Below are 27,166 nucleotides of genomic sequence, written 5' to 3' on the forward strand. Positions count from 1 at the left end.
ACGCTTTGGCAGGCGCCGGAGCTCGCACATGCGGCTGCCGCTCCAGCCGCCCGGAGCCCGCCGCCGCCGCTGCTACGTTCCGGGCGCGCTCGCCGCGGCGCCGCCGGGGGCTCGGCTGGCCGGGGGGGCGCCTCTGCGAGCGGCGAAGCGCCCGTGCCCGCCGCCAAACTTTGCGGCGCGCACACATGCTCCAAGTTGGGCGCGGCGGCGGGCGGTGAGGGCCGCCCCGGGCGCGCGGGGGCCGGGGCGGGAGGGCGGCGCGGCGCGGCCATGAGCGGGCGGCCGGCGCCGGTCTCCCGCAAGCAGCGGCTTATGGCAGCCGTGGGCGAGCGGACGGCGGGCGGCGGCGGCGCGCCGCTCTCCTGCTTCATCTGCGGCGGCGGCATCGGGCGCGGCAAGGAGCTGAAGCTGCAGGTGAAGCAGCCGGCGGCGGCGGCGGGCGCGGGGGCCCCGGCACAGCCCTTCTTCCCGTTCCTGCAGCAGCAGGAGCCCGCGCCCGGCGCGCGCGAGCTGTCCCCGGCCGACGGCTGCGTGCTGGTGTGCGCCGTTTGCCGCTGCTTCCTGGGCGAGCAGTGGGCCGCCTTCGAGCGCGCCCGCACGCCCGTGGACAAGCGCATGTACTGGCTCAAGCGTCCCCACCAGTGCGACGCGGGCGCGGGCGGGCGCCGCGGGGGCGCCGCGGCCCCTCGCGAGTGGAACGTCGCCTATGCGCTGGGCGGCGCGGACGACGAAGACGAAGGCGGCGGACCCGGGCCCCGCGCGGCTGCCGAGGAGCCTCGAGACTCGGAGCTGTCGGAGCTGTCTGACACCGACCCCCTCTCTGAGCCCGACCCGGCGGCGCGCGACGCCCCCAGTCCCCACCAGGATGGGGCGCCAGCTGCGCGCTCCGCCCCGGGGCCCGGGCCTCGCGGTGGCCGCTGCCTGGAGTGGAGGCCGGCGCTGGGACCCTTTCCAGGACAGGGTGCGGAGACTCTGGCGTCTGGGGATGTGGAAGAGGAGGGAGTCCCCTCGAAGCTCCGCCTGGATGGGGAGCCCAAGGCCGGCATCCGGCGCCGGCGGAAGGGCCCCGGGAGGCACTGGGTCCCAGAGGCCCGGGCCAGCGTCCTGAGGGGAGTTCAGGACTCTTGGCAAGGGCCTTCAGTCCAGGTGGCCCCTGCAGAGGGCACGAAAGGAGCTCCTTTGGGCAGGGTCGCCAAGACTCCCGAGAGCAGGCCACTGCGGGAGAGCCGTGGGGGCTACTGCATGTCTGAGGACAGTGACATCAACATCACCAGCGAGGAGGAGGACCGCAAGGAGCAACCTCTCCCAGGCCCCCGAGGCCCCAAAGACAAGGAAAATGGTAGTGGCCGTGCACCCCGGGTTCCCCCGGAGAGCCGGGCAGCACCACCAGAGGGCCTTTGCTGCTACATCTGCGGGTCAGCGCTGTCCCCGGCCTCGCAGCACCAGATCCACGTGCAGAAGCAGGAGAAGCTGGCCCAGGCTCCCTTCTTCCCCTTCCTGTGGCTGCACAGCCCGCCCCCGGGGGCACAGCCCATCAGCGAGGGCGGTAGCACCCTGGTGTGCCCCTGCTGCTTCTCATCCCTCATGCAGCAATGGCAGAGCTTTGAACTGGCCAATGTGCCTGTCCTGCAGCGGCTCTACGTGGTGCCCCTGAACAGCCATGCCCCAGGCATGGCCTCCAAGGGCAGACGGCTCCTGAGGGAAGAAGGCCCACCCAGTGGGTCCCTGCCGGAGGCCTGCTACCTCTGTGGGGAGGACTGCACCCAGGATGCCCGGGCCGTGGCCTCCAGGAGCCTCAACGGCAATGCCAGGGCCTCCATGCATTTCCCCTTCCTCAGCCTCCTGCCCTGCCCGCCCAACGCCCAGGGCCCCAACAAGCGCTGTGAGGTCCGCAGCTGCCCCAAGTGCTTCAGCGTCCTGGAGGATGTCTGGGCCCTGTACCGGGCCTGCCAGAATGAGGAGCTCATCACCTCAGTGCAGGGCTTCCTGGGCAGGTACCACCAGGCCTTCTCTGCCTCGGACCCTACTCTCTCCGAGCCGCCCTTGTCGGCCCAGGGCAGCCCAGCATCGATCTGTTACATCTGTGGGACTGAGCTGGGCCCCGGGAAGGAGTTCCAGCTCAACGTGAACCCGTCCAGCCGCTTGGGCGAGAAGGAGCCCTTCTTTCCCTTCCTCACTGTCTATCCGCCCGCCCCGCGCGCCAGGCCCGCTGACGCCACCGGCCTGGTGGCCACCTGTGTGCTCTGCTACCACGACCTGCTGGGCCAGTGGCTGCAGCACGAGGCGCGCGGTGCCCACCATGCCGTCAGCCCCTGGTCTCGGCAGTACCGCGTGGAGACATTCGTGTGCTTCTTCTGCCAGCAGGAGAAGAAGCGGTGTCTCGGGCTGAAGGCCGTGCGGGTGGCCCGGCTGCCCTTGTTTCTCTACACCCTGCGAGCGAGCCACAGCCTGCTAGTGGATGACGGGCGGCAGCTGGTCATCGGCGCCTGCATAGAGTGCGGGACCCTGGTGTGCGCTGGCCAGGGGCTCCCCCGCCAGGCACCCGTGGGCTGGAGCTCCCCAGTGGCAGCTGCGAGGAAGGTAAGCAGCCGTCCTCAGTCATCCTCTGAAACCCCAGCAGGGAAAGAAGAGATGTTTTCTATTCTGCCAGGGAGCAGTTTGCACTGATTTTGTGTGCTGTGTTCCAGCAGGAGGGGCCCTCTTGGGTCACCCTACTGTGCTAGCCGGGCTTGGAGGCCTGGGGCAGGCCAGAGGAGCTGGGGGGCCAAGTGGTCCTGTGGAAGAATAGGGCATTGCTGAAAGCAGCAGGCATGGGCCTGAACTTGAGTGTGTGTGCAGCGGAATCTATCAAACAGAGGAAGTTCGGGGCACGTCTGTCATCCGCTTGATAACATTGGTAATTAGTCCAGCCACGCGGGTCACTGAGAGGTCTCGTACTTACCCGGTTTGAAACACATCAGAAGTTCCTCTCTCTCTCTCGTTCCCACTAGGCTTAGTTTTTCCAGAATTTTCCACCCAAGTTCACACTTTTCCTTTGAGGCTCTCTGGTTGCTTAACAGCCGATGAAGAGAGATTTCCAGACATGGAGGTTTGGGGCCCGGGAGACAGTGGCCTAGACAGGCCTTTCTCCCGGTGGGAAGAGAGTCTTTCTTCTCTGCAAGTCAGCTGTGCCGGGGGAGGGTGGGAAGCCTGGCGTGCACCCTGTTTATAAGGCGCCTGCCTTCACGCTGCCTGCCCGGGAGGAGCCAGACGGGGTTCAGTTAATTTTGGATCCGGCTTTGCAGAGGCCAAAGCAGGAACTGCCCCCGGTGGGTCTGGGGAAGCAGACATCTGTGAGTTATGATCACCGTCATGGCTACCGGGGCCAGGAATCCTAGTTCCCACTGAAGCCAGTGGTGCTGGCTTGTCTAATCCCATGCCTGGAGTGGTGGCCATTGGCGAGGGGCTGGCGGAGGACACGTGAACAGGGAAGGGTGCCTTCGCTTGTTCAGGGGTGGATGTCCATCTGCTTGAAAGCTTCCCGAGTCTGCCTGCCACACAGACAGACTGTGTGCGCACGTGTGTGGGCTCCTGGGTTGCATGTTCACACGTGGTGGCTGAGTCTATAAAGTAGGTGCCTGGCCCTGATGCCTTTGTGCTCTGCCGAAGGTTCCTTCAGCGTCAGCATCCTCTTTGGGCTTAGTGCTTTCTTTGGGGGCTTTGGTCTGGTTTGGGAGCTTCTGTCTTTAGAACGTTTGGGGATGGCTTCTCACCCCCACTGTAGATGCTGAACTCTCCTGGCAGTGTGGGGCAGCCCTGCCCGGGGTCTGCTGCTGGGAATCTGACCTGCAGTTCCTGGAAGGGTTGGACCGAGAAGAGCCCAGCCCAGCTTTGGAGCAGGACAGGATTGGCTTCCAGTCCTGCCCTTTCTCTTGTTAACTGAGTGCCAGAGAGGACGCCTCTCGTCCTCCCTGAGTACATGTCTTTAAACTAAGGAGTGGAAATAAGCATTACCTGCCTTATGGGGCCATGCTGCTGCTGCTGCTGCTGCTAAGTTGCTTCAGTCGTGTCCGACTTTGTATGACCCCATAGACGGCAGCCCATGAGTACTGAGAATTAAATAAATCGGGGCATTTGATTGCCTCTGCAAAATCAAGTGCTTGGCATACAGTGGGACCCTTCATGTTCTCCCAGTGTGTTGGGACAGATTCTTCCAGGATGCAGGTGGCTTCTGTAGGATGGGTACAGATTTTCATCTTGGCACTGGGGGGCATGGGGTCATCAGAGCTCTCCCCATGAGGCCTCTCAGACTGTTTGCTGCAGACCGTCTAACTGCGATGAGTTTTCCCATGTTGGTTTGCTCACCTGTTGGGAGTTACTGAAATGCTAGCTGGGGGCCTTAGCTGATAGAACTTAAGGAAGCAAAGAAGCTGCAGTTCCCAGTCCAGCTGGGACGTGGGGCGTGGAGGGAGGCCAGGTATGGATGAAGACGCTAGCTGCAGTCTGCCCAGAAGGGGCCAGTGTGAATATGGGAAGGCTAAAACATCACACTAATTTTTGCACGATTTCTAAAAAACTTACCTCATTTGCTTCTTGCCATGTCTGTATGAAACCTTATTATTCCCTTTTTAGAGATAAGTAAATGGAGACTCAGAGAAATCAGATGGCCTTGTGACTATCACACAGCCGGTAGGTGGCCGAGGTGGGTCTTGAACCTAGGTCTTTCTACCCCAATGTCCTGCTCCATCCATCTGTCTGGTGGAGGAAGAGCCTTGGAAGATGGGTGGGATTTGTTGGTGGGGGAGGATTCAGGAGAAAGGGAAATAAGATAGGAATGAACTAGAAGCCTTGAAATCAGGAAAAGAAGAAAGGGTTTAGAGTTGAAGATGCAAAGGGGCGATCAAAAGTGAAAGCAGGTTCGGAATGGGCTGGGGAGAGCTCCGCCTGGGGCTGGACCGTGGCAGCATCCCAGGTGGCAGGGGAGGCCACCGGGCCCATGTGAGATGGGGCAGCAGTATGGGGCTTAGGCTCTTCCAAACAGAGGGAAAGAGAAGCCACCACTCTGCCCCCAGGAGAGCCTGACTGACGGTCAGCAGACTGCAGGAAACACAGCCTCCTGTCCCCGCATTCACGCAACAGATATTTATGGAGCGCCTCCTCTGAGCCAGCCGCTGTTCCAGGCCCTGGGCTCTGGTGGTGTCAGGGGAGGGGCACGAAGTGTCCACAGGGAGGACAGCTTCCTGCAGGGCTGCGAGCACAGCAGGACGAGGCTGCCAAGGGCCAGGGCGGGCACAGGATGAGCACTCAGGGTCCCGGGGGCTGCAGGCAAGCCCAGGGGAGGTGTGGAGGCCCCCACGCTCCTTTTCCGATTCCACTCTGGAGACTCTGGTGCTCGCGTCCGTATTCCGTGTCTCTCTTGGGGACAGTTTGAGAATCTGGGGTGGGGCAAGTGGCTGGGGCATTGGAAGGTGACCGCAGGGAAGCCGCTTAACTGGGACAGTGTGTTCCAGAACCTGGTCTATACCACCTGCTACGATGCCTCAGTTGTTTCCTGTAAATGTTTATCTATGACTAAATCAACTAGAAAGAAAACATGGAAGGAAGAAAGGAGGGGTGTTACTGGTACCCTCTGTTTAGATCGTGGCTTTTCTCACCAGCTGGCCCCCTCGCCCTGCAGAGCACCGTGCTCTGTAGCCACTATCTCTGAGCTGGCTGCTTGGATAGGGCTGTGTTGGGGATGGGCTGGGGAGGCTGCAGCCCACCTTTTTGAGGGAGCTTGTCCTAGGAGGGGCCTCAGCACTGGGACCTTGGGAAGACCCTGGGTTGGCCTTAAGATAGATCTGGCTTCAATCTTCATTCTGCTGGGAGCTGGCTGTGTGACCTAGGGTAAGACTCTTGCCCTCTCTGGGCCTCAGTTGCTGCCTCTGAGAAATGGCGATGCTCTTTCCTCTGAAGAGTTTGTGATGTGACAGGTGCTGGCGGGCAGCAGAGGTATGGGTCCCATTCATTCCCTTCTCGTCCCTGAGCTGCTCCTAGCTCAGGGTGGGTCTCTCACTGGCACCCACGGGCTCCAGGGTCACAGCCTCTGCCCCCACTTTTCTGCTGAGGCAGGGAATGATCGTCCCTCTTGAGAGCTAGGAGGCACGGCTGGCCGGGCTGCAGAGATGGTATCTGAGGATGTAATAACCACGAGGGTCTAGAACGCTTCCCGAGTTCCGGCCCGTGCCAGACTTTACTGTACTCACACTCACTGGGTCCTCACAGCAACCCCGTTTAGGGAGGTACCGCTATCCTCATGTCATAGAGGAAAAAGCCAGTCCATAGAGGTCAAGGAGTTTGCCCAAGGTCATTCAGCTAATGACATTGAGGTCAGCACTGGACTAGGAGCCTGGCTTTGGAGTCTGTGCTCTTGACTTCTGTCCCCTCTGGGGCTCCAGCTGTAGGGGTGGCAGTGCCCTGGGTGGGCAGGTCGTAATAGTCCTTGTGCGTGCCCCTCCCCACCCCCAACTCGAGCCAGCAGAGCAGCTGGGAGGCAGGAGCCCGCTTGCCTGGGCCAGAGGTCCTGAGAAGCCCCCACCAGCTGGCTCTGCTGCCAGCCCCCCTGACCCCGCACATTTTCCCACCCACTGAGAAGTGGTGCCCTTTCTCTTTGCTGCCCCCAGCATTGCCCAGGTGTTAAGATGTCAGCTGGGACCTCCTCCTGCTGCCAGGAGAAGCCTACTCCGGTCAAGGATGGGTTTGCCGCGTGATCGAGCACTTTCCTTGTGAGCCAGTTGGTGGCCAGGCCACCCTTGCCTCTTCCCTCTGTCTGGGGAGCGTTCTGGGCAATGGAGCGTGCAGCTGTTTACCTAACCACACCCCAGCCTTCTCCGAGGGGACGCCCGCCCAGCCCCCCGAGCCCGGCCTCCCGGCCTGGAACAGGTGTTGCCGCTGGGCCGCCTTTCTTTTCTCCGCGCTGACATCTGAGGCCTGCAGAGAGGTCTGTCATCACTCTCCTGTCAGGACCGCGCACACATCTGTTTCCCGTGTTCCCTGCTCTCTGCGCCCACTCGGCTCCTAGCTCTTCAGGGAGGGCCTGGCAGCCCCTCCTCCCAGGGCCAGGCTTGAGGGGCACCTGGACAAGGTGATTGGACAGAGGAGCCTTCCAGAAGGTGCCAGGAGAGGCTGCCAGCTGGGCTGACACTGGCACCCTGTCCCTGGCAGCTGCTGCTAAGTGACTGGGCTTTGGGCCTTTCCCAAGCTCTGACCACCTCCTCCGAGGGGAGGTCTCTGCTTTTCTTGGCGAGTTGGGAGCCATCTGCTCAGTCGAGTAAACTTTCCAGATGCGCCTCGTCTTAACCCTGGAGGTGATTGGAGACAACTCGGATGGCCAAAGGTCTTCAAAACTCAGCCTCCCTGGAGACAGGGAAGGGGCCAGGGCAGGGCTGGAGGGAAAGCTTGCCCAGAGCTTTTTGGCCCCTTCTCTGCCTAGATCTCTCTGGATCTAACCCCTGGGAGGTTAACTCTGCTGTGACTGTCTTCTGAGCAATTGAAGGTTCTGGCCTCATTGGCACATTTTCTTGGCTGAGGAAGAGCCCACATCTGGATTTCAGGTCCATCTTCTGTCCCAGGTCCGTGTCCCTGCAGGGACTGTGGAGAGGGATGGTACTTCTGCCCTCTGGGAAGAGCATTTAGGACCTTGGCTTCCATTTGCCACTCGGCCCCAGAGGGAGCCCCGCCAGGGTGGTGGTGGAAGGAGCTTGTGCACACCATGTGACCTGTGCTCGTTTCCCCGGCTGGTCCTCAGGGGTCACGGGTAGTTTGCCTGGCACACGTGGAATCTGACCTGTGGTATTTATTAAGTTAATTTTTTTTCTTTTTCCTCCAGCTTTATCAAGCTATAAATGACTTGCAGCGTGATACAGTTTTAAGGTATATGCAGAGTATTGATTAGATACGTTTATCTATTGCAAAATGACCTCCGTTCCACCCCATAGTTGCCATTTCTTTTTTGTGGTGAAACCATTTAAGATCTGTTCTCTAACAGCATTTGAGTATGTGATACAGCGTTGTAAGCTGTAATCCTCAGTTAGATCCCCAGACTTGTTAACCTGTGGCTGGAAGTGCAGTGTTTCCCTGTTTCATGGGATCTAGGTTTTAAATTTGGTATGTCATTCTGTGGCCCCAAAACACCATGATGTTCTATGCTGGGGAGGATAACGTGTTAGGGTCAGAAAACCCTCATGGGTCATCAGTTTTCAGGCAGCATTATATCAGGAGGACCAGCAAGCCCACAGCCTAAGGCCGCTTTAATGGGTTTATTTTTTCCAGTGAGGAGGCCGCAGTGCCTGAGGGCGAGGTGGGGTTCGTCTCAGAGATCGGCAGGGGCCAGTCGGGTGGGCCTCGCTGGGAGTCGGACTGTGGGCTGGCTCGTGTTTTTGTTGTGTTTCTACATTGAGATCTAATTCACACACTGAAGACTCGCTCTTCTAAAGTATACAGTTCAGTGGTTTTTAGTGTTTTTACAGGGTTGTGCAGCTGTCTCCACTGTCTAGTCTAGAGCATTCCTGCCACTGCCCAAAAGAAACCCCTTCCTTCTTAGTGGTCCCCTCCCGCCCCCAGCCCTGGCAGCCACACGTCTCCTGTCTGTGGATGTACGTCTTCAACGTTTTGTAGAAATGGAGCCGCACGGTGTGTATCATTTGTGCTTGGCTTCTGTCATTTTGCATGTTTTCAAGATTCACCCACACTGTAGCATGGATCAGTACTGCAGCCCTTTTAATGGCTGAATAATATTCCACTATATGGATAAAGCACATTTTGTTTATCAGTGGATGAACATTTGGGCTGTTTCTGCCTTTGACTGTACACTGTGAACATTTGTGTACAGGTTTTTGTATGGATCTGTTTTCTCTTGGGCAGGTAACCCAGAGTGGAATTGCTGGATCTCCTGGTAATTCCACATTGACTCTTTCAGTTCTCTCTTCCTTTACGGGTTTTAGGCAGCCAAATTACATGATATGACTTAGGTTTGAGAAAGGCACATTTATGACTCCTTAAAGCTGTGTTCTGTCAACTCACTGACCACTGTCACACCTCCATAGGTGGTCTCCACCATGGGGTTTGTTTGGAGCTGGGAGTTGGTCTTCTCCCTGGAATAAGAGGAGTTTTCTTGAGAACATGTTGCACTTGCTCGTGGGGATTTTTTACTTGCTCCAGCTATACCCCTGAAAATTAGAAGCCCAGATTCTGGCCCCAGAACTCAGTGGCCTTCGCTCAGACCCTCCACCTGTCTGGGTCTCAGTTTTCCCCTCTGTGAAATGGGAGCAGATGGTAAAGACTAGAAGCTGAGCCCTTGGCTCCTGTGCAGCTGCCAGGCTCTCATCTTTCTGCACCTGTTTGCAGGAGTGGTGCTGGGCAGTGGGGAGAGAAGATCCTCGAGGCTGAGCTTTAGCTTGGCCTGTGAGTCCAGCGGCTCTGAAGGTCTCTGCCCCCTCACTGGCTGCCCCAGCCACTTGCTGCCCGATCTATTTGGTGTGGAACCCTGAATGAAATTGATTGCTGGATTGGATTTCCTTCCAGAGGTGCCAGCAACCTTGAATGGATGACACAAAGGTCACAGTTGGTATTTGGCTCAGCTGAGCTAGGCAGGCATGCTGGGGCCCTGGGCAGGAGCAGCCACCTCTTGAAGCTGTGTCTACCTGCAGAGTGTGAGTGAAGTGGGGAGAGGAGGCAGTCCAGGGTCCAAGGAGGACCCCTCGAAGGTCAGAGCCCACCAAGGTCACTTTGTCCTGCCCACCTATTAGTATCAATTGTTGGCAGAGCCAATGCCAAGGAAGATCATTGAGGGGGTTCTGTCCACCCCCGCTCCTGACACAGGCATCGTGAGGTCTCAGGACGTGGTGATGGTGACGATGAAGCTGTAGCAGATGATGCTGATCTGATGGTGCCCACTCTGTGCCAGCCACTGCCCTCCTCCGCAGACTCCCTATTCCTCCTGTGACCACAGAGGGTGGCGTGCACTGGCCCCTGGAAAGGTGGCATGAGTCCCTTTTCTCAAAGGGGGAGACCAGGACTCCTGATCCTGAGAGTTTTGGATTACATGGCAGAGCCAGGATGTGAGAGAATGGGTGGTCTAACAAATGGGCTCTGCCCATGCCCAGGCGTGAGTGGCACTCATGGGAGAGAGTATGGGGCTGGAAGGAGCCCACCCTGATGGAGCCACAGGAGAGGCTGCCCTTGGACTCCTGCACCAGCTCCCTGAGGGGGACAGCGGGGGAGGGGTCGGAGCATTGGCACACTGCAGCCGTGTTTTATAAGCCTTCCCAGACCCATAAACCTCACCCGGCTTTCAGACGAGGGTTCACAGATGGGGATTAAGAGGTTTGTGTGGGTTCTGCCGCTGGGAGGGACGGAGACAGGTGGGAGGCAGGCATGGCTTTGCAGACTCCCAGACGCTGCAGCCCCTGGTCAGAAGGCTCAAGGGTCCTGTGTTCACAGCCATCGGTCCAAGATGCGGGAGACCTGGAGGAGCCTTTCAGGCCTGTGAGGCTTAGATGGCCTGAGAGGGTGGCCTTGCATGGGCGTAGGTGCCAGCTCTTTTAATCCTGAATCCTTTGACGGCAGGGTCTCTCCCCAGACCCTTTTCGTTCTGGAGTGTCTTGCTCCGATGTGTGCTGTTCTTTCTTTTGTGTGATTGTGCGATGCCCCAGGGCCATCGGATGAGGAGGCCTGAAATGTTTTGAGTAGTATGCATCACCGGCCCTCCACACCCAGCACCTTGGATGCTGAGGGCCCCAGTGCGAGGAAGGAAAGACGGGGTTGGGCAGCCTCACCGTGCACTGCCCCCTGGGTCTTGGTGGGGAGGGGCGATGGTGGGGGCAGTGCCATACTGGAAACAAGGCTTCCATCTTGTGCCAGAGCTGAGGCTCCTTGGGCACACACACACCCCGGTCCAGAGTAGGGCAGCCCTCCATCCTGGCCTGGGCACAGCCTGGTCTGACTGTAGTCACCCAGCCCCCCTCTTGCAAAGGGAAAGACTGCTTCTCTTGCTCCTCACCTTCTTCCTTTTGTGAAACTGCACTTTCTTTCTTTTTTTTTTTTTTTTTTTGGAGGGACTGGTTGTTTATTTCAAAAAGACATTTATCAATTTTCAGTATCAAAACAGTTACACTATTGTTTTTTTTTTTTCTCCCAGTTGGTCCCCAAAGAAGACCACACCAAAGGAGAGAACATTTTAAGCCAATTAAGCTGCAGGATGCACACCTAACAGACCTCACTGAAACCTCATCAAAAAAGGGGGACTGGGTAGGGAAAGAAACTTTAAAAGATCAGCACACTGCTGGCCCACAGACTGTAGAGAGCTCTCACAGGCAGAGGGGTGACCAGTGTGCCTCAACCCCAAAGAAGCAACGTTCCAAAATAATATAAAATTTTAAAAGTTTTGTACATATGCTTGAAACTGCACTTTCTTTGCTTTTCAAAACTGTGAGGAAAGTGGGCTCTGGCTCCAGTGACTCCTGCCATGGAGTGGCTGGAGTCCTTTCGGTTAGCAGGCAAAACCTGGACCTCACTTACCTGTCGCTCACGAGGTGATGGGGAAGCACCAGGCTTTCTCTGAGGTGAGACCTGGCTTCGGGGCAGGTCCTGAGAAGGGTGGGCACGGTAAGGAGCCTGGAGACCCTGAACTGGAGGATGGCCAGTTGTGGGGGCATGAGAGGATAGACCCTTTCCCCCCACAGCCCCCGGCCCACTGACTGGGCACACCCTGACACACTCACCTCTCACACTCACTCTTTTTGCACACATACATTCACACAAGTGCATGCTGTCTTGTATGAACAACACATACACACTCCCATATCACATTCTCTGAGAGGTCTTAATATCTGTCGCAATTTTTAATGTCTTTTTTTCCCTTTAGTTTTGTCAAATTTTGCTTCATGTATTTTGAGGCTCCTGCACGTTTATGGTTTTTTTCGTCTTTCTGATGAATTGGCCTTCTTGTCACAGATACGTATCCCTCTGTCTCTGGAAAGATCTGTGTCTTGAAGTCTGGAATCATCTCCATCTGAAAATCAAGGCCTGTGAAATCCAGAGAGGGAAAAGGACTTGCCCATGGCCACATCACTGTCGGTGTTGAGGGCAGGATTCACTTCTCTCTCTGCAGCTCCTAAGGTTTCTCCACCCCAATGGCAGCTTTGAGGCATTGGGTCTGAAAGGAGCCCCATTCTGATAACTTTCTGGGCGTCTGCATTTTGTTGTCATGATTGTCAAGTGGCCAGAACTGTGTCCCCGCCCGCCCTCAGTAGAGGACCCCCCAGGAGCCCCAGAGGTCGGCCTCCACTGGAGCCGAGCATCTGGCTTGCAGCCTGCGGAGCTCAGCTGAGCATGCTTGGAACACCCTCTGGAAATTTCTGGCCAAACTCTGCTCTGCAGCTCCTGACCCTCCCTACTCTGTTTGGTGAGATTGTTCCGAGCGTGTTGGGCGGGGCTTCCCAGGACTCACATGTAGAATTTTTCCAGGTGGCAGGAGAACGTCCCCCCTTGCTGGCTTCTCTGGTCTGTGTAGGCCTTTTGGAGCTTGTGCCAAATCCACTTCCGGTGGCTTGACCCCAGCCAGGCCCACAGTCTGGAGCTCCTCGGGGGCTCTGTGTGCTCCATCTGAAACTCAGGCCGCCCGCCAGTTGGGCCAAGTCAGCCCAGCCAGGCCTGCTCCTGTGTCCTGGAGGAGAGCCGCCTCCACCTCCCTCGGGCATCCTGGGAAACCCTGGGACCTGCAGGGGGCTTGGGGGGGGTGTTGCTTAGGAGATTTTGTGGGGAGAATTGATGCAGTAAGGGGACATGTTTGCCTTAAAGCTGTAAATAAGGGAGCGTAAGTGAGGTGATGGGTTGGTTCCCTCAGCAGCATTTCACTGAGCCCCCACAAGGCCTTAGATGCTACGCGCAGAGTTGAGGACCATGACTGTGCCAGGCGAGGTGGTGAATGCTGTCATTATCTAATGCTAGACGTGGTCTGTTCTTGTAAAACACAGGCTTGTTTTACATACCACTGGGCAAGAAGAGTGCTGGTCACGAAACTGACATCCTATCCATGATAAGGTTCATCCTGATTTCAGAAGTTTAAAATGTAAAATAGTCTGGGTCCTCAAATCAGTGAGATGCAGTGAAGTGAATGAGGATGGTGGTGATGAGGAAACAGCAGCAGCAGCTGCCACGTGTTAGATGCTCGTAAGACATTGTCTTACTGGCCCTAGTGACTAGGACTCTTGGGGGTGAATGAGGGAAGTTGGCACCTGTCTTTCTGGCTGGGCCCCTTGGGGTGACTTTGCAGAGACTGCTTAAGGTCCCGCTGAGCCCGGATAGGGCCGTGGTTGGAGTTGCCACAGCGAAATGGCTACACTGGGCACCACGGAGGAGCAGTCAGCCTTGAAAGGCCCCTCACCTCTGTCACCTCCAGGTCCAGGCCAGGCAACAGGGAGAGGCCCAGCTGGCAGGCTGGCCCTGCAGCGTCCTGGTGCCCGGGGCTCTGTGCCCCAGGGGGAATGACGGGCTCCCTTGTGATTCTGTCTGCACTGGCGCTGGGGCCTTAATTAGGTGGAACAGCCTCAGCAGAAACTGGCAGCTGCGCTCAGGGGCCCCGGCTGGTGGGAGCGGCAGGAACAGGGCTGCCACTGACCCCCCCACTCCCCCACCTACTGGGGGCAGCTTCAGGCCAGACCAAGGTCCTAGGGAGGGTTCAGGGTCCCTGTCAGGACCCTGCAAGCATAGAAGCCTTTCTGCTTTGGGGAGAGATACAGGACACCAGGAACTTGGTTCCAGACTTTTCCTGTTAGGATGCCCGCCTCTGCGCAGTGTCACTTAGCTCTCCCAGCTGTCCATAAAAGGGGGGATGGAATCGTGGCTCTAGGCAAGGCCGTGTTGGTTGCTCTCCAAGGGCAGATGGTGTGGTTTGGCCAAGGGTATTCTGAAGTCAGACCTCGCTACCCACCCCTGCCACCCATGTTGTCCTCAGCCTCACTTCACAGCTCTGAGCCCCAGGCTTCTCATCCATACACAAGGACAATCTTATGTCCTCCCTTACGGGGGTATGAGGCAGTTGAAGCCCTAAGTGAGAGCCTGGCAAGCCATCAAGACCCCAGAAGTGTTTGCTGTGGTTACTGGGGGCAGAGGAAGGAAGGGGGTTTGAAGAATCTGAAACTCCACTTGGAGGGGGTTAGAAAGCTTGGAAGTAGCCCAAGGCATCTGGGGTCTGGGCTCCCGTCATCCCCTCCCTGGGCTCCCAGGACTCATCTGAGAAGTGAAGGGAGCATTTAGGTGATTATCCCTCATGGGGCCTCTGTCCCTGAGAAGAGCCATGCTGATACTTGGTGGCAGTCAGCAGGTGTGTGTCACCTGACTGCTTGTCTGGGGGCCTGTTTCCTCATCTGTATATGGGAATTATTGTAGTGTGTGTGTGTCATAGAGCTCAGTACACAGTACATGTTCAATAATATTGGCTCTTATTGTTTTTAAAAAATGCTATTGAAGTATAGTTGATTTACAATGTTATATTCGTTCCTGCTATACAGCAAAGTGATTCAGTTATACATACTTTCTTTTTTCATATTCTTTTCCTTATGATTTATCACAGGGTATGTTTTTTAAGACGTGTGTGTGTACCATTTTTAAAGTCTTTATTGAGTTTGGTACAACACTGCTTTTGTTGTTTGTATTCTGCTTTTTTTTGGCCATAAGGCTTGTGGGATTTTAGCTCCCCAACCGAGAACCAGTCGAAACCCCACCTGCCCCAGCCCCACGCTGGAGGCAGAATCTTAACCTGCTGCGCTGCCGGGGAAGCCCCGTCACAGGATGCTGAACATCGCTCCCCGTGCTGCACGGTGGAGCCTTGTCCATCCATCCTGCGTGTAATGGTTTGCATCCGCTCACCCACACTCCACCCCGCCCCCACCCCTCTCCCCTTGGCACCCACAAGCCTTTTCTCTGTGGGTCTGTTTCTGTTTCATAGATAAGTTCATTTGTGCTGCATTTTAGATTCTGCATGTAAGTGATATTATGTGGTGTTTGTCTTTCTCTTTCTGACTTGCTTAGTAATGATAATCTCTGGTTGTGTCTGTGTTGCTGCAAATGTATTTTAGCTCTTTTTCTGACTGAGAAGCATTCCACTGTGTGTATGGACCACATCTTCTTTACCCATTCCTCTCACGGTGGACGTTTAGGTTGTTTCCGTGTCTTGTCTGTTGTGAATCATGCTGCTATGAACATTGGGGCACATGTATCTTTTCAAATAATAGTTTTGTCTGGATATTTGCCTAGGCTCTTAATATTTTTGCTGTTTGTCATTTAGTTTCCTCTCTAGTTCTCATCATTCTGGAGAGCTGACCCATAGATCTCAAAAACACAGAGATCTGAAGCCCATTAGTGAGATGAAATGAACCAGGAGGGGCACCTTTTGGATCAGGCCATGAGGAAGAGGGACGCTTTAGAGGCAGGAGTTTGGGGAACTCACAGAGACCCCTCGTTCTCAACGCTGCATCCCCACTCCTACAGACAGAGTTCTTAACCTCAAAAGCAGAATCTGGGGCACACATGCATTTTTCCGGGGAGAGGACATCAGTGGCTTTTATTAGACTCTCAAAAGGGTGCGTGACCCCCCAAAGGTAAAGGGCCACTGTTGGCATCTGCACACACTCACAGCGTGATGCGTGTGGGCTGACTCCTCAGTGTTCTTGAAACCATCTGACTTGTTCCCACTATCGTATCTTGATATATGCTCTTTCTTTCACTTTTTTGCATATTTTCCCACTCCCGGAAGCCTTCCTTGCTGACTTCTACCAGCTGAAGCCTTCCCGCGCTCCCCTAAGGGCCTAGGCCCTTGTCTGTATGCAACTTTCCCCTACTTGGTAATAATTAATCACTTCATTATGTGCGGCTTCATGTTGTCTTCTGGTTGCTTCACATCTGTAAGCCCTGTCTCTCCAACTAGATGGAATAGCTAAAATTGGAATTTTTATCCTTGAACTCTCCATTGGTTTTTCTATTGTGCACTGCACACGGCAGATCCTTGCCAGCTGGGAGAATGGCATTCCTAAAGAGCTCCATGATTGGCAGAACCACAGTCGGCAAAACCAAGTCTCAGAGAAAATAGGTTAGGGAGAAAACAGTAAAGATAACATTAAGTATCTGTTTTTAAAAATCATAGTAAATTTCTAGGAGACAGCAAGTCAAAACACACCAACTTCGTCCACTTTTAAAGCCCTGTTCCACGAGGTAGGCTTTTCCTGAGTTTCTTTCTTCAGTAGATGGTTTCTTTCTTCACTTTGCTGTCATCTTGAGGTGCTGAGGGAGAATTCTCCTGTAAGGTTTATTTCTTCTTGAGTCAGTTTTGGTAATTTATGGTTTTTCAGGAAACTTATCCATTTCATCTAGGTAGTCAGAATTAGTTGGCATAACTCCTTCATCAGTTCAGTTCAGTCACTCAGTCATGTCTGACTCTTCACAACGCCATGAATCGCAGCACGCCAGGCCTCCCTGTCCATCACCAACTCCCGGAGTTCACTCAGACTCACGTCCATTGAGTCAGTGATGCCATCCAGCCATCTCATCCTCTGTCATCCCCTTCTCCTCCTGCCCCCAATCCCTCCCAGCATCAGAGTCTTTTCCAGTGAGTCAGCTCTTCGCATGAGGTGGCCAAAGTACTGGAGTTTCAGCTTCAGCATCATTCCCTCCAAAGAAATCCCAGGGCTGATCTCCTTCAGAATGGACTGGTTGGATCTCCTTGCAGTCCAAGGGATTCTCAAGAGCCTTCTCCAACACCACAGTTCAAAGGCATCAATTCTTCGCGCTCAGCCTTCTTCACAGTCCAACTCTCACATCCATACATGACCACAGGAAAAACCATAGCCTTGACTAGACAGACCTTTGTTGGCAAAGTAATGTCACTGCTTTATATGCTATCTAGGTTGGTCATAACTTTCCTTCCAAGGAGTAAGCGTCTTTTAATTTCATGGCTGCAGTCACCATCTGCAGTGATTTTGGAGCCCCCAAAAATAAAGTCTGACACTGTTTCCACTGTTTCCCCATCTATTTGCCATGAAGTGATGGGACCGGATGCCATGATCTTCGTTTTCTGAATGTTGAGCTTTGAGCCAACTTTTTCACTCTCCACTTTCACTTTCATCAAGAGGCTTTTTAGTTCCTCTTCACTTTCTGCCATAAGGGTGGTGTCATCTGCATATCTGAGGTTGAGATTTCTCCCGGCAATCTCCTTTTAATGTCTATAGGTTCTGTAATGATGTACCCTCCTGCATTCCTGATACAGATTGTTGGTATCTTCTCTCTCCTTTTTTTTTTTCCCCCTGTTGATCAAGCTGGCTAGAGGTTTTTATCAATTTTATTAGTCTTTCAAAAAATTTTTATTTAGAGATGGTACCTCTCTACTGTTTTGAACCCGTCCTTTTGGGCTTGAAATATAACATCTTTTGCACTTATATCCTCTCTTGCTCTATTTTTGCAAGTGTGGACAAAATGTTTTGAAACCACCAGGCCTTTTCCAAGTTTTTTATGCTTAAGAGCATGTTTTCCAAGCCTGATCTCTCTCTCTGTTGAGTCAGTGGATGTTAAAATGATTTCTGTCAACCTGCCCTTGTGACTTCCCCAAGTGACGTCAAAAGGGGATGTTCTTTTGCTTTAGGGGATTTTATCAAACCTCAGATAGGTAAGAAAGAATTATAAATTTTTTAATCTAGATGAGAAAAAAAGACTATCTCAGAGCCACAGATTGTGAAGGATTGATGTCCTTTTGTATATTGGCAGCTCTGTTATTTAGAATATACTGTTCAATAGTGCAGTGTTTCACTTTTTTTATAGTATCCACTCTTTAAAATGTTACATGTTCATTGATGCTTTTGCTACAAAGTATATTTTATCTATAGACTGATTGAAACTTTTGTTTCTCTTGTCTTTGCATTTATGACAAATCTCAGAATGTCTCTTTATTCACTTCATCAAAGAGGCGTGGAGAGGGGAAGGGACTTGCCCATGAACACAGAGCATGTGAGAGGCTGAGGCAGAGTGCCAGTGCCCTGGGATATTTCCAATTCATCAGTCAAGGCTCTCCCTCCCATCACAGATGTCTTGATATTTTTGCATTAGCAGTTTGAGGGGCTGTGGGAGGCCAGTGCCAGCTGCTGAGCCCGTGTGGAATCCCCACCCAAGGCACACGCAGGGGGCTCACGAGGGTGTGGCTGGATGGTGCAAAGCATCCTTCTGTGAACCCACTGCTCCTCCATCACCACAGCCACCTGGTGTCCTCTCAGAACCATGGCAATTATTTCTGGGTGAGTTGCATTCTTTAAAAAATCTTTTTTTTTTCAGAGAAGGAAATGGCAATCCACTCCACTATTCTTGCCTGGGAAATCCCATGGACGGAGGACCCTGGCGGGCTACAGTCCATGGGGTCACAAACAGTCAGAGACTACAGAGTGACTAAACAGCAACAATGTGGGAAGGGAGGCCTGCTAGAGTCTGGAATACTGCTGAGAAGAAGACTCATGGCTTTGAGGCCTGTGTATTACTGAAGTACCAACGTAAACCATCAAGTGATCTTTACTTGTCAGATCGGGAAAACTTTAGAAAGATTGATTCCAGACTTGGCGAAGGCTTGACCCTCTCATTTATTGCTGGCAGGTGTGCCTTGCTACCATCTTTGTGAAAAGTAGACTATTGTATCACTTAGAATATGTGTGCTGTGTATTAATATGTATGTAAGTGCAAAGAACAGAGTCTAGAAGGATATATTCCAAACTGCTGAGAGCGACTGCCTTTGGGGAGGGGCTGGAACTAGGAGGGTTTGTGTGAAGCACTGCTGAGTTTTAAAATATGAGTCTGTTCATGTGCTGTGTAATTTAAAAATAACTGGAAAAAATTTTTCAGTAGCTTTATGAGATAATTTACCCTTTTGAAGTATAGAATTCAGTTTTTTTTTATTATATTCACAAAATTGTGTGACCATCCTCACTGTCTAATTTTAGAACATTTTCATCACCCCTAAAAGAATCCCTATTCTCCCCTCCCCCTAGCCCCTGGCAACCGCTAATCTCCTTTCAGTCTCTATGGGTTTACCTCTCCTAGACATTTTATGTAAATGGAATCATGCAGTATGTGGTCTTTTGTGTCTGCCTTTCAGTCAGCATAGTGTTGTCAGGGCTCGTCCCCGCTGTAGCACGTGTCAGCACTGTGCTCCTTTTCATGACTGAATAATAGTCCTCCTTGTATGTATAGGCTACATTTGTTTATCCACTCACTCACTGATGGATATTTGAGTTTTCACCTCTCAGCTATTGTGAATGGTGCTGCTTTGAACATTAGTGTGCAGGTTTTTGTGTGGATGTATTTTTTTTTCTCTCTCTGTGGTATGCATAGAGTGGAATTGCTGGTTGTAGCATAACTCTAGGTTTAACTATTTGAGAAAGTTGTCGGATTGTTTTCAGAGGTTATTCTGGTTTATATGCCCACCAGCAATGAATGAGGATTCTCATTTTCAATTTGCTTTTTAAAAGAGGAGCAAAGCAGGTGGGCATGTTATGTTTATTTATGTATCAGTAACAGTATGCATGGGAGAAGGCAGTGGCACCCCACTCCAGTAATGTTGCCTGGAAAATCCCATGGTTGGAGGAGCCTGGTGGGCTGCAGTCCATGGGGTTGCTAAGAGTCAGACACGACTGAGTGACTTCACTTTCACTTTCCACTTTCATGCATTGGAGAAGGAAATGGCAACCCACTCCAGTGTTCTGGCCTGGAGAATCCCAGGGACGGGGGAGCCTGGTGGGCTGCCGTCTATGGGGTCGCACAGAGTCGGACACGACTGAAGCGACTTAGCAGCAGCAGCCGTGTGCATTCAAAAAATATTAAAACTCTTTTCTGTCCTTGAGCCATCGTATCAAAAGAGGGTTTTAATATTTAATTTTTTAAAAAGGTGACAAATGTCAGCTGTGTAGTCTTGGGCAAGTAAATTCACCTCTCTGTGCCTTGGTTTCTTCTTCTGTGAAACATTTGTGATTGTACCTGCTTCAAAGAAGGGATTAAAAGAGTTAATGCATATGAAGTGCTTGGTATCTGGCAGTTAGAAAGCCCCAAAGAAGTGCCAGCTATTGTTTTTATTATGATTCCATTATTATTGTAGGGATTTGGGAAAGTACATGAGGAATAAACTGCCCCCAGCCCAGCCTCAGTACTTGCTCCCCACTTTGCTCAGAGGCAGCTACTGTTAACATCATTACATGTTTCCTCCTGGGCATTTTCAGTGTGTTTTTTTTTCGAAGTTAAAATGAAACTCTCTTGTGTAGTTGCGGATCTTGCTCTTGGCGTCCCAGCATAAGCAGGCCCCCGTGTTGTGGTAAACACAGTTTTCATGTCAGTGCGGTAGGCTCCCAAATAAAAAGGCCATCACCCACCTCTACTGCCCCGTCCCAAAATGAGCATTTAGGGAGCTCAAAACCATTTTTGCCACTATAAAATGTATTTCAGGCAAAGCTGTGTAAGCTTTTTGGCTTGAGAAGATTTCCCTGACCTCATGACAGGCCTCAGGGCGGGTATGGTGTGGTGCCAAAAAGGACTCAGGCTGTGAGCACAGTTTCCAGAGCTCCTGGGCCTGGGTGGGGACATGCAGAGGGAGGGCACTGGGAAAGAGAAAGGAGGGACCAAGGGCAGCTGACTTGACATTTTTGGATCTTTTCCTGGAGTCTGATATGTTCTGTGTTGACAATGCAGACGGTAGAGATACAAGGGAAGTCATAAAAATGACCCATATTCCCGTGACCCAGAGCTTCCAGCCGTTTGCCCTACGCACGTGTGTACACACACTGCTGTGGGTGGAGTCATACCCTATGCTGTGTTCTCCAGTCTCTTCTACCTTGGACATCACAGGTGTTTCCAGAGCAGCTCAAACTGTAGACTGTGGACCGAGATGCCTGGTTCTCCTCAGGGCTGCCTCCCTCACTAGCTGTGTGTCCTTGGACCAGTTCCTTAACCGCTGTGTGCTGTGGTTGCCCCAGCTGTAAAGCAGGGTGACAGCCGTCTTTATTGAAGCTGTTCTGCAGCTTGGGCGAGCTAGAATGGGTGAGAGCGGAGGGCCGGCTGTTATCCTCGGTTCCCACATCGCTTAGCATCCTCTGAGAATAGGGATGGTATGGGCTCTGTAGTGACCCCGGGTCACCTGTTGCTGGACACCCAGCTTGTTTCTGGGTTTGTGCAGATGTGGCGGCTCTGCAGTAAGCCTTCTTGAACCTCAGCTGCCCCCACTCTGGGCCTGCCCCCCACTCCCTCCCCTTGGCTCTAACTGGTGACCTCAGGAGCTGCCTGGCCTGGCCTGTCAGGTGGTGGGGAGCCTGGGGGCCTCCCGGCTGCATTGCTAGCCATGCAACAAGTTGCCAGAGGGCTGGGAGACCAGGAGGGGGAAGTTTTCTTTGGCAGCCTCTGAGTGGCTTCCTTGGATGTACTGAGGCCGGGGGGTGGGGCAGCCCGTCTCAGGCCTGGGCCTCTGTTGGAAACCACCTCGGCCCTTATGGGAGAGAGGTAGGATTCGAACGCGCGCCTTCCCAAACAAGCATGAAGCCTGTTCTTGGCTCTGCCGGCAGTGCCTGCTCTCCCCCAACCCCCGGCAGCTGGCAGGTCTTGACAAAGCCTCTGCTGTGGGGAGACCACAGGAGCCTCTGGTGACAGCGTTCCCAGCAAGCGGGCTTCGGATGAGTTCACTTTGCTGGGCTGAGAAGACATTATCGGAAGAATAAGGGAAAATACTGAGTACCTACTATGTGCTCCTCGTATTCCTCCTTTCATTCAGTTCTTTGGTGCCTGTTTACTGAACACCCACCATGTGGTTAGGCATCGCAGAGGGAATGATAAATATACCATCTTGTTGAACTCTTGCAGTGTCTCCATGGTATAGGTGTTAGCCTAAAAAACTGTCATTTTGAGATAAAAGTGATTTTACATATAAAATCACCCAGTTTTCCTCAGTGATAACATCTTATGTAACTAGTGCAATGTCCGAGCCGCAAGTTGACTTTGACACAATGGGCCCATCTCATTCCGATTTCACCAGTTTTACGTGTACCTATGTGTGTGTCTGTGTCTCTGAGTATATTTGTGTCTGTGGGGCCTGTTTCAGTTTACAGGGAGGAAGTGAAGCTCAGGGGTCAAGGCCTTACACACAGCCAGGGAGCCAGGGCGCAGCAGAGCTGGGCCTCACGGCCAGACATCCTGGCTCCACGTTCCTGAGTTACTTTTGGAAGAAAATCACCCTTCCCTCTGCTGCTGTTCTTGGACTTGGTAGCCTCACCGGTCTCTGCTGGAGCTGTGAACTGAGACCTCGGCAGACTAGAATCCACGACGTTGGTGCTGAGCTGCTGGCTCCTCCATTTCACAGATGAGAAAACTGAGGCTCAGAAATCTTAACGGGTTTGCCTAACATCACCCGGCTGATCAGGGGCTGGTCCGGGTCTGTTTCTTCCGGGTCTGCACATGGCAGTGACCACAATGAGCTGCTTTTTCCAAGAGGTAAAAGGACAGAGGACATTGTTGAATGCAAACAACAGGCTCAGGATTCAGATTGGTTACCAGGGCGACGGTGGGGCCCTTCGGGAAGATGTCTGAGCAGGAGATGACTCCGGAAGTGTGTGAGGCGACCTCAGGCACTTAGCATGCCCCCAAGTGTGTGCCAAGGAATACTAACGATAGGGTGTTGGGGTGATTTTTTTTCCTCGCTCACAAGCTCTTTTTTGCTTCTACTGTTTGGGAAACAGTAGATTAGCGAAAGCTAAACAGGGTTGAGTGCTGCAGGACTTATCAGTGCCTTTAATGTGCTGATGTGTACTGTGACCCTCCAGGTAGAGGAAGGACCTGTGTTCTGCACAGTATATCTCAGGAAATGTTTAACAAGACTCTCCCGTGTGAGATGATGAGGTTCTTCTGCCAGGGCTGGGGTGGGCAGACGTGCACAGGGAGCACTTTTTTTTTTTTTTTTAAAGAAGAGGCTGAATAGAACATTCAAGGCAGCTGTAGCTCTGCTGGGCCTGAATGAACGTAGGACCACCAGCTCTCAGATCAACATGAAGCCTCCTTCCCAGCACAGGAGGCACTGAGGAGATGATGTCAAGGGCAGACACTGGGAGCAGGACTGTCCAGCCACTGTGATCAAGCCATGTGCCTTGTGTGTGTGGACATATGTAGATGGGGGAGAAATAGGCACAGATGAAGCCAGCCAGGCTGACAGAATTTCAGGTGATTTATTATTTTTAATATAGGGTCTTTTTTTTCCCCTTCCTTAAACCAACAGAGACGGTTGGGTTCCATTCACTGAGTCAATAAAAAGCCATTGTGTGTTTGGAGTGAGGGTTGAGAACAACGTAAGAGAAGTGGTTTTAAAAGAAGGATTTTTCTGAGTGGTGTTAGGCAGGCAAGCTGGGAGAAGGAGAAAAGGAAACAGGTATAAACCACTCGGGAGGCAGCTGTGGTAACCCAGGCCTGGACAGGAGCTGAGAAGGCGGAGCTGGACGCAGTCTCACAGCTTCCTATTTTCCCTGAGGCCCAGAGAGGTTAAGTCACTTGCCCTAAGTCACACAGCTGCCCATCTGCAGACCCAGGATTTCAGTGTCTTGGAACCTTGCCATGTGGCACATCGCTGTCTTCATCTGCAGTGTGTTTTCACTACCATTTGGGGTGCGTACTGCTGATTTACCCTGTAGAAAACAGGACTCCAGAGTGTGTGTGTGTGTGTGTGTGTGTGTGTGTGTGTGTGTGTGTGGAGGATGTCCACTGCAGCATTGCGTGCAGTAGCAAAAATTAACCCTGTGAATTTCTCTGTGACGGAGAAGATTCAGGATGTCCCAGGCACTGCGCCACTGTGAATATCATGGGAAGGTTAGAAAGAAGGAGAGCCTGTCATTGTGAAACTTAACAGCTGCCGTTCGTGTCACTGCTGGTCCACATCCCTTGTTGGATGCCTTTCAGGCCAGAAACATTTCCAGATTTTTCTGGCCCTTAGTCAGATTCTTTAGTGTGATGCTATATTTTACATAACATCTCTGCGGGGCTGGGGGCAGCACCCTGGAGTCAAACTCCACCCTCTTCCTGCAGTAAGATGTGAATATCCCATGGGGGAAAAGCCCGGGACTATAAATAGCCTCCAGGCAGGGCCGGTTTTGCTGACAAACGAGTGCAGAAAGTGTTTTGGTTTCCAGAACTTTTGGATTTGGGGCTTGTGGGTAAGGATTTGGGGATCAGCGTTACAACTGCCTCCAGTGGAGTGATGCTGTGTGATGCCGAGTCCCGGGTATAAGAGAGCCTGGGTGATAGGAGAGAAGGCCGCTCTCCCCTCTGAGCTTTTGTGTTCATTTGAAGATGGAGAAGGGTGGGGAAGGAGTTACATCTGACCATGTAGAGAGGGGGACAGCTGACTCTTGACCCACATGCTCCTGCCCTGTTTCACTGGTGCAGTGTGTGTGAGTCACATTTTCAGTGTTAGGAGAAAAGGGAGAAATGGCCCCTGGTGTGCCTGGTGCTCTCCTGGTGTTGGGGGCACTGGGGATCTTTCATAAACTCAGCTTGTCTCCTCCATGAGGGGGTCCCAGCCTGCTCTCCACCCGTTGCGGGCAGCTGGGCCAGCCGGGACCCTGAGCAGCCCCATAAATCCTCCGGCAGCGTGCTACCATCCTACACAAGCACTCCCCTGGCACTGGGGGAGTCCCAGACACCGCACATTTAGATGGGGTGGGACCTGCTGGAATTCGTGGTCCCTCATTCAGAAGCTAAATGGATCTTTTATTAAGGTCAGCATAGTCCATTTCTAACTGAATTTAAAGGTCACTCCGTGCTTGGGTTTCTCCTGAAGATGCTGGAGTGGCCGGGTGTCCATGGCATTTGGGCACTGGCAGCATGTCTGGGAGATCTTGCTGTGTGGGGGACCAAGCTCTGCCCAGGGAGTCTCTAGATCCTAGCCCGGACCCGTCGACTCTCTGTTCATCTTGGACCAGCAGTTTGAACGTCTGTTTTCTTGGGGTCAGAAGAGGAGCCAGATATGATTCATTTATTGATCAACCGTTTACTGTGAGCACCTTCTCTGTACCAGACATAGTGGAGAGAACCTGTCCCGAGGAGCTCAGAGCCTGGTGGGAAGCTGGGCTGATGGACAGACAATCCCAGGAAAGTAGGGCAAGCTGGAGTCAGCCCCGGGGGACAGACAGGGAACACAGGGAAGCCCTCACTCACCTGGGGAAGGGCAGGTCGGCTTATGACCCCTGGGGCCCTTCCAGCTTTAAAATCTTAAATCGCTGTCTTAGTTTCCCAAAGAAGTCTGCTCATTAAATCGCAGTTCATGAGGATGGATAACGGGAGCTGTGCTTCCCCCTGAGGGCAGCAGCCCCTCAGCAAGGGCACCTCCATAGGCCTGGGCGCATGGCCTTCTCCCCCAAGATCGAGGCCACGTGTCACCCAGGTCAGGAATCTTGGGCCTGGTGTCCCTGCTCTGTCATCCTGGAGCACAGCGCCTGAATCCAGGACCTCTGTCACCCAGCTGGCAACATGGGAAAGTTCTGTGAGGTCCTGGGCTGGCGGTCCCGAGTCCTCCAGTAACAGCCGCAAAGCTGAGCCCCAGAGGGAAAGCATGGTGTATCCAGGCAGCGCGGCCGGCCCAGGGCCAGCCCTCAGCCTCGCAGCTGGAGCGGAGCTGGTCTGATGGAGCAAAGTCAGCACGATGGCTTAGTGTGTTCTCACTCACCTTCAGTGTGTGATGGGTGTAGAGGGCAATTTCTGGATTCAGTGACAAACTGAGCGTGTTCTGTCCAAGGAGGCAACGGTTCTTTCTTCTGGCCAAGGATGCCTTCTAAAAAATATTTAAGTATGATTGATGTACATTGTGAAGATTTCTGCTGTACAGCAAAGTGATTCTGTGACACATATATATGTAGTCGGGCGAATCCTCCCGTGTTGGAGGTGTTGGGCTGCTGAATGGTGACCCTCAGGGTCCCCACTCCCTGAGCCTGTTTGGAGACGGGAGGAGGGGAGCAGACCGAAACCCTGGCTGCCTCTGGGCCTTGCCCTCCAGCTCCAGGCCGTCCCATAGCCTTGGGAGCCCTCAGGGTCATGGCACAGGTCATCCCAGCCCCCAGCCATGGGGTCAGGGGTCACAGAGAAAAGAACTCAGGTATCCCTAGATGTGAACGGGAAAGGAGTCTTCCTCTGCTGGTCAGCTGGAGGCATGCATGAGAGAGGCCAGCCCAGCGCATTCCCTGAGCAGACATTTCCTAAGTGCCAGCTGCTGGCCAAGCCCTGTCCCGGGCTGGGCTGAGGGGGCGCAAAGCCATGAACAACACGGAGTCCCTGCGCGCCCGGAGCTGACCCCGCGCCGAGGAGACGGGTGGTGAAGAAGTGGATGAGCAGGGCAGGCGGCCTGTCTGACGGTGGCCTGGGGGGAGAGGGGGGGCGGTGCTGGGTGGGAAGAGGTGGCCACAGTCCTGCTGGCTGGAGGCTGGAGGCTGGGCCTGGGCAGGGAAGCCGCGCCCCCCGGGGAGGCCCAGGTGGCTTCAGAGATGCTCCAAACTGCCCGCAGACAAGCCTAGACGCCACCATCTGATTTTGATGAGCAGCACGGAGACGCCCCCACCCCTCACACACACTTGGGCTCCTGGCCTCCGGGCTCGGGTCCCAGCGCTGCCTTGGGCCAGGCCTCCTCTGTGCTGGCAGCACGTGTGCTAGGCGTGGGGCTCCTCTGTCCCCCGGTGTGGCTCACATGGAGCCAGGCACGGACACCGGTCCTTTTGACCAGACTCAAGGGAGGGAGATGTATTTATTCTGAAGCGTAATCACCCTCTCCAAGAATATACAACAGAGGTCCTGCAGTGTTTATTTTGTCAGAGGCGTACTGGCTTTAACTGCGAAAAGAGGCTAGTTTCTTCACCAAGATCCCCTCCTCCTTTATTTCTGTGTAAATATGCAGTTTTTTTCTTGTCTGTCAAAAGTGTTTTGGGTGGGAACTCAGAGTTTGCACCTCTGCCCTTTTTTTTTTTTCCCTTCTCTGAATTCTAACTTTGGGAGTTCAGGATTTGAAAAGGATTAAATGGGGACATTCCGTCTAGAGGGTACACTTTGTCCCTGCAGAGGGCCTCAGTCAGGGGCAGTAGGGGAAGGATTTTGAGCAGGGGCCTGATATGAC

The 27,166-nt window shown here is 53.4% G+C and overlaps 1 protein-coding gene across 5 annotated transcripts in view; it reads left to right on the forward strand.

Annotated features, from left to right (window-relative positions):
- The first annotated feature begins 263 nt into the window (after positions 1 to 263).
- GSE1 (Gse1 coiled-coil protein) overlaps positions 264 to 27,166 on the forward strand; it is a 395,343-nt gene continuing 368,440 nt past the window's right edge. For 2 of the 5 annotated variants that reach the window (XM_044930674.2, XM_025269793.3), the window contains exon 1: positions 269 to 2,580. In XM_044930674.2, coding sequence (XP_044786609.2) covers positions 271 to 2,580 — 2,310 coding nt within the window. In that variant the 5' untranslated portion in view covers positions 269 to 270. Of the gene's footprint in view, positions 2,581 to 27,166 lie in introns of all 5 variants that reach the window. The other 3 variants (XM_044930676.2, XM_044930675.2, XM_044930677.2) reach the window with 3 other exon arrangements.

This window comes from Bubalus bubalis, chromosome 18, assembly GCF_019923935.1.
Source record: "Bubalus bubalis isolate 160015118507 breed Murrah chromosome 18, NDDB_SH_1, whole genome shotgun sequence".
Lineage (NCBI taxonomy): Eukaryota > Metazoa > Chordata > Mammalia > Artiodactyla > Bovidae > Bubalus > Bubalus bubalis.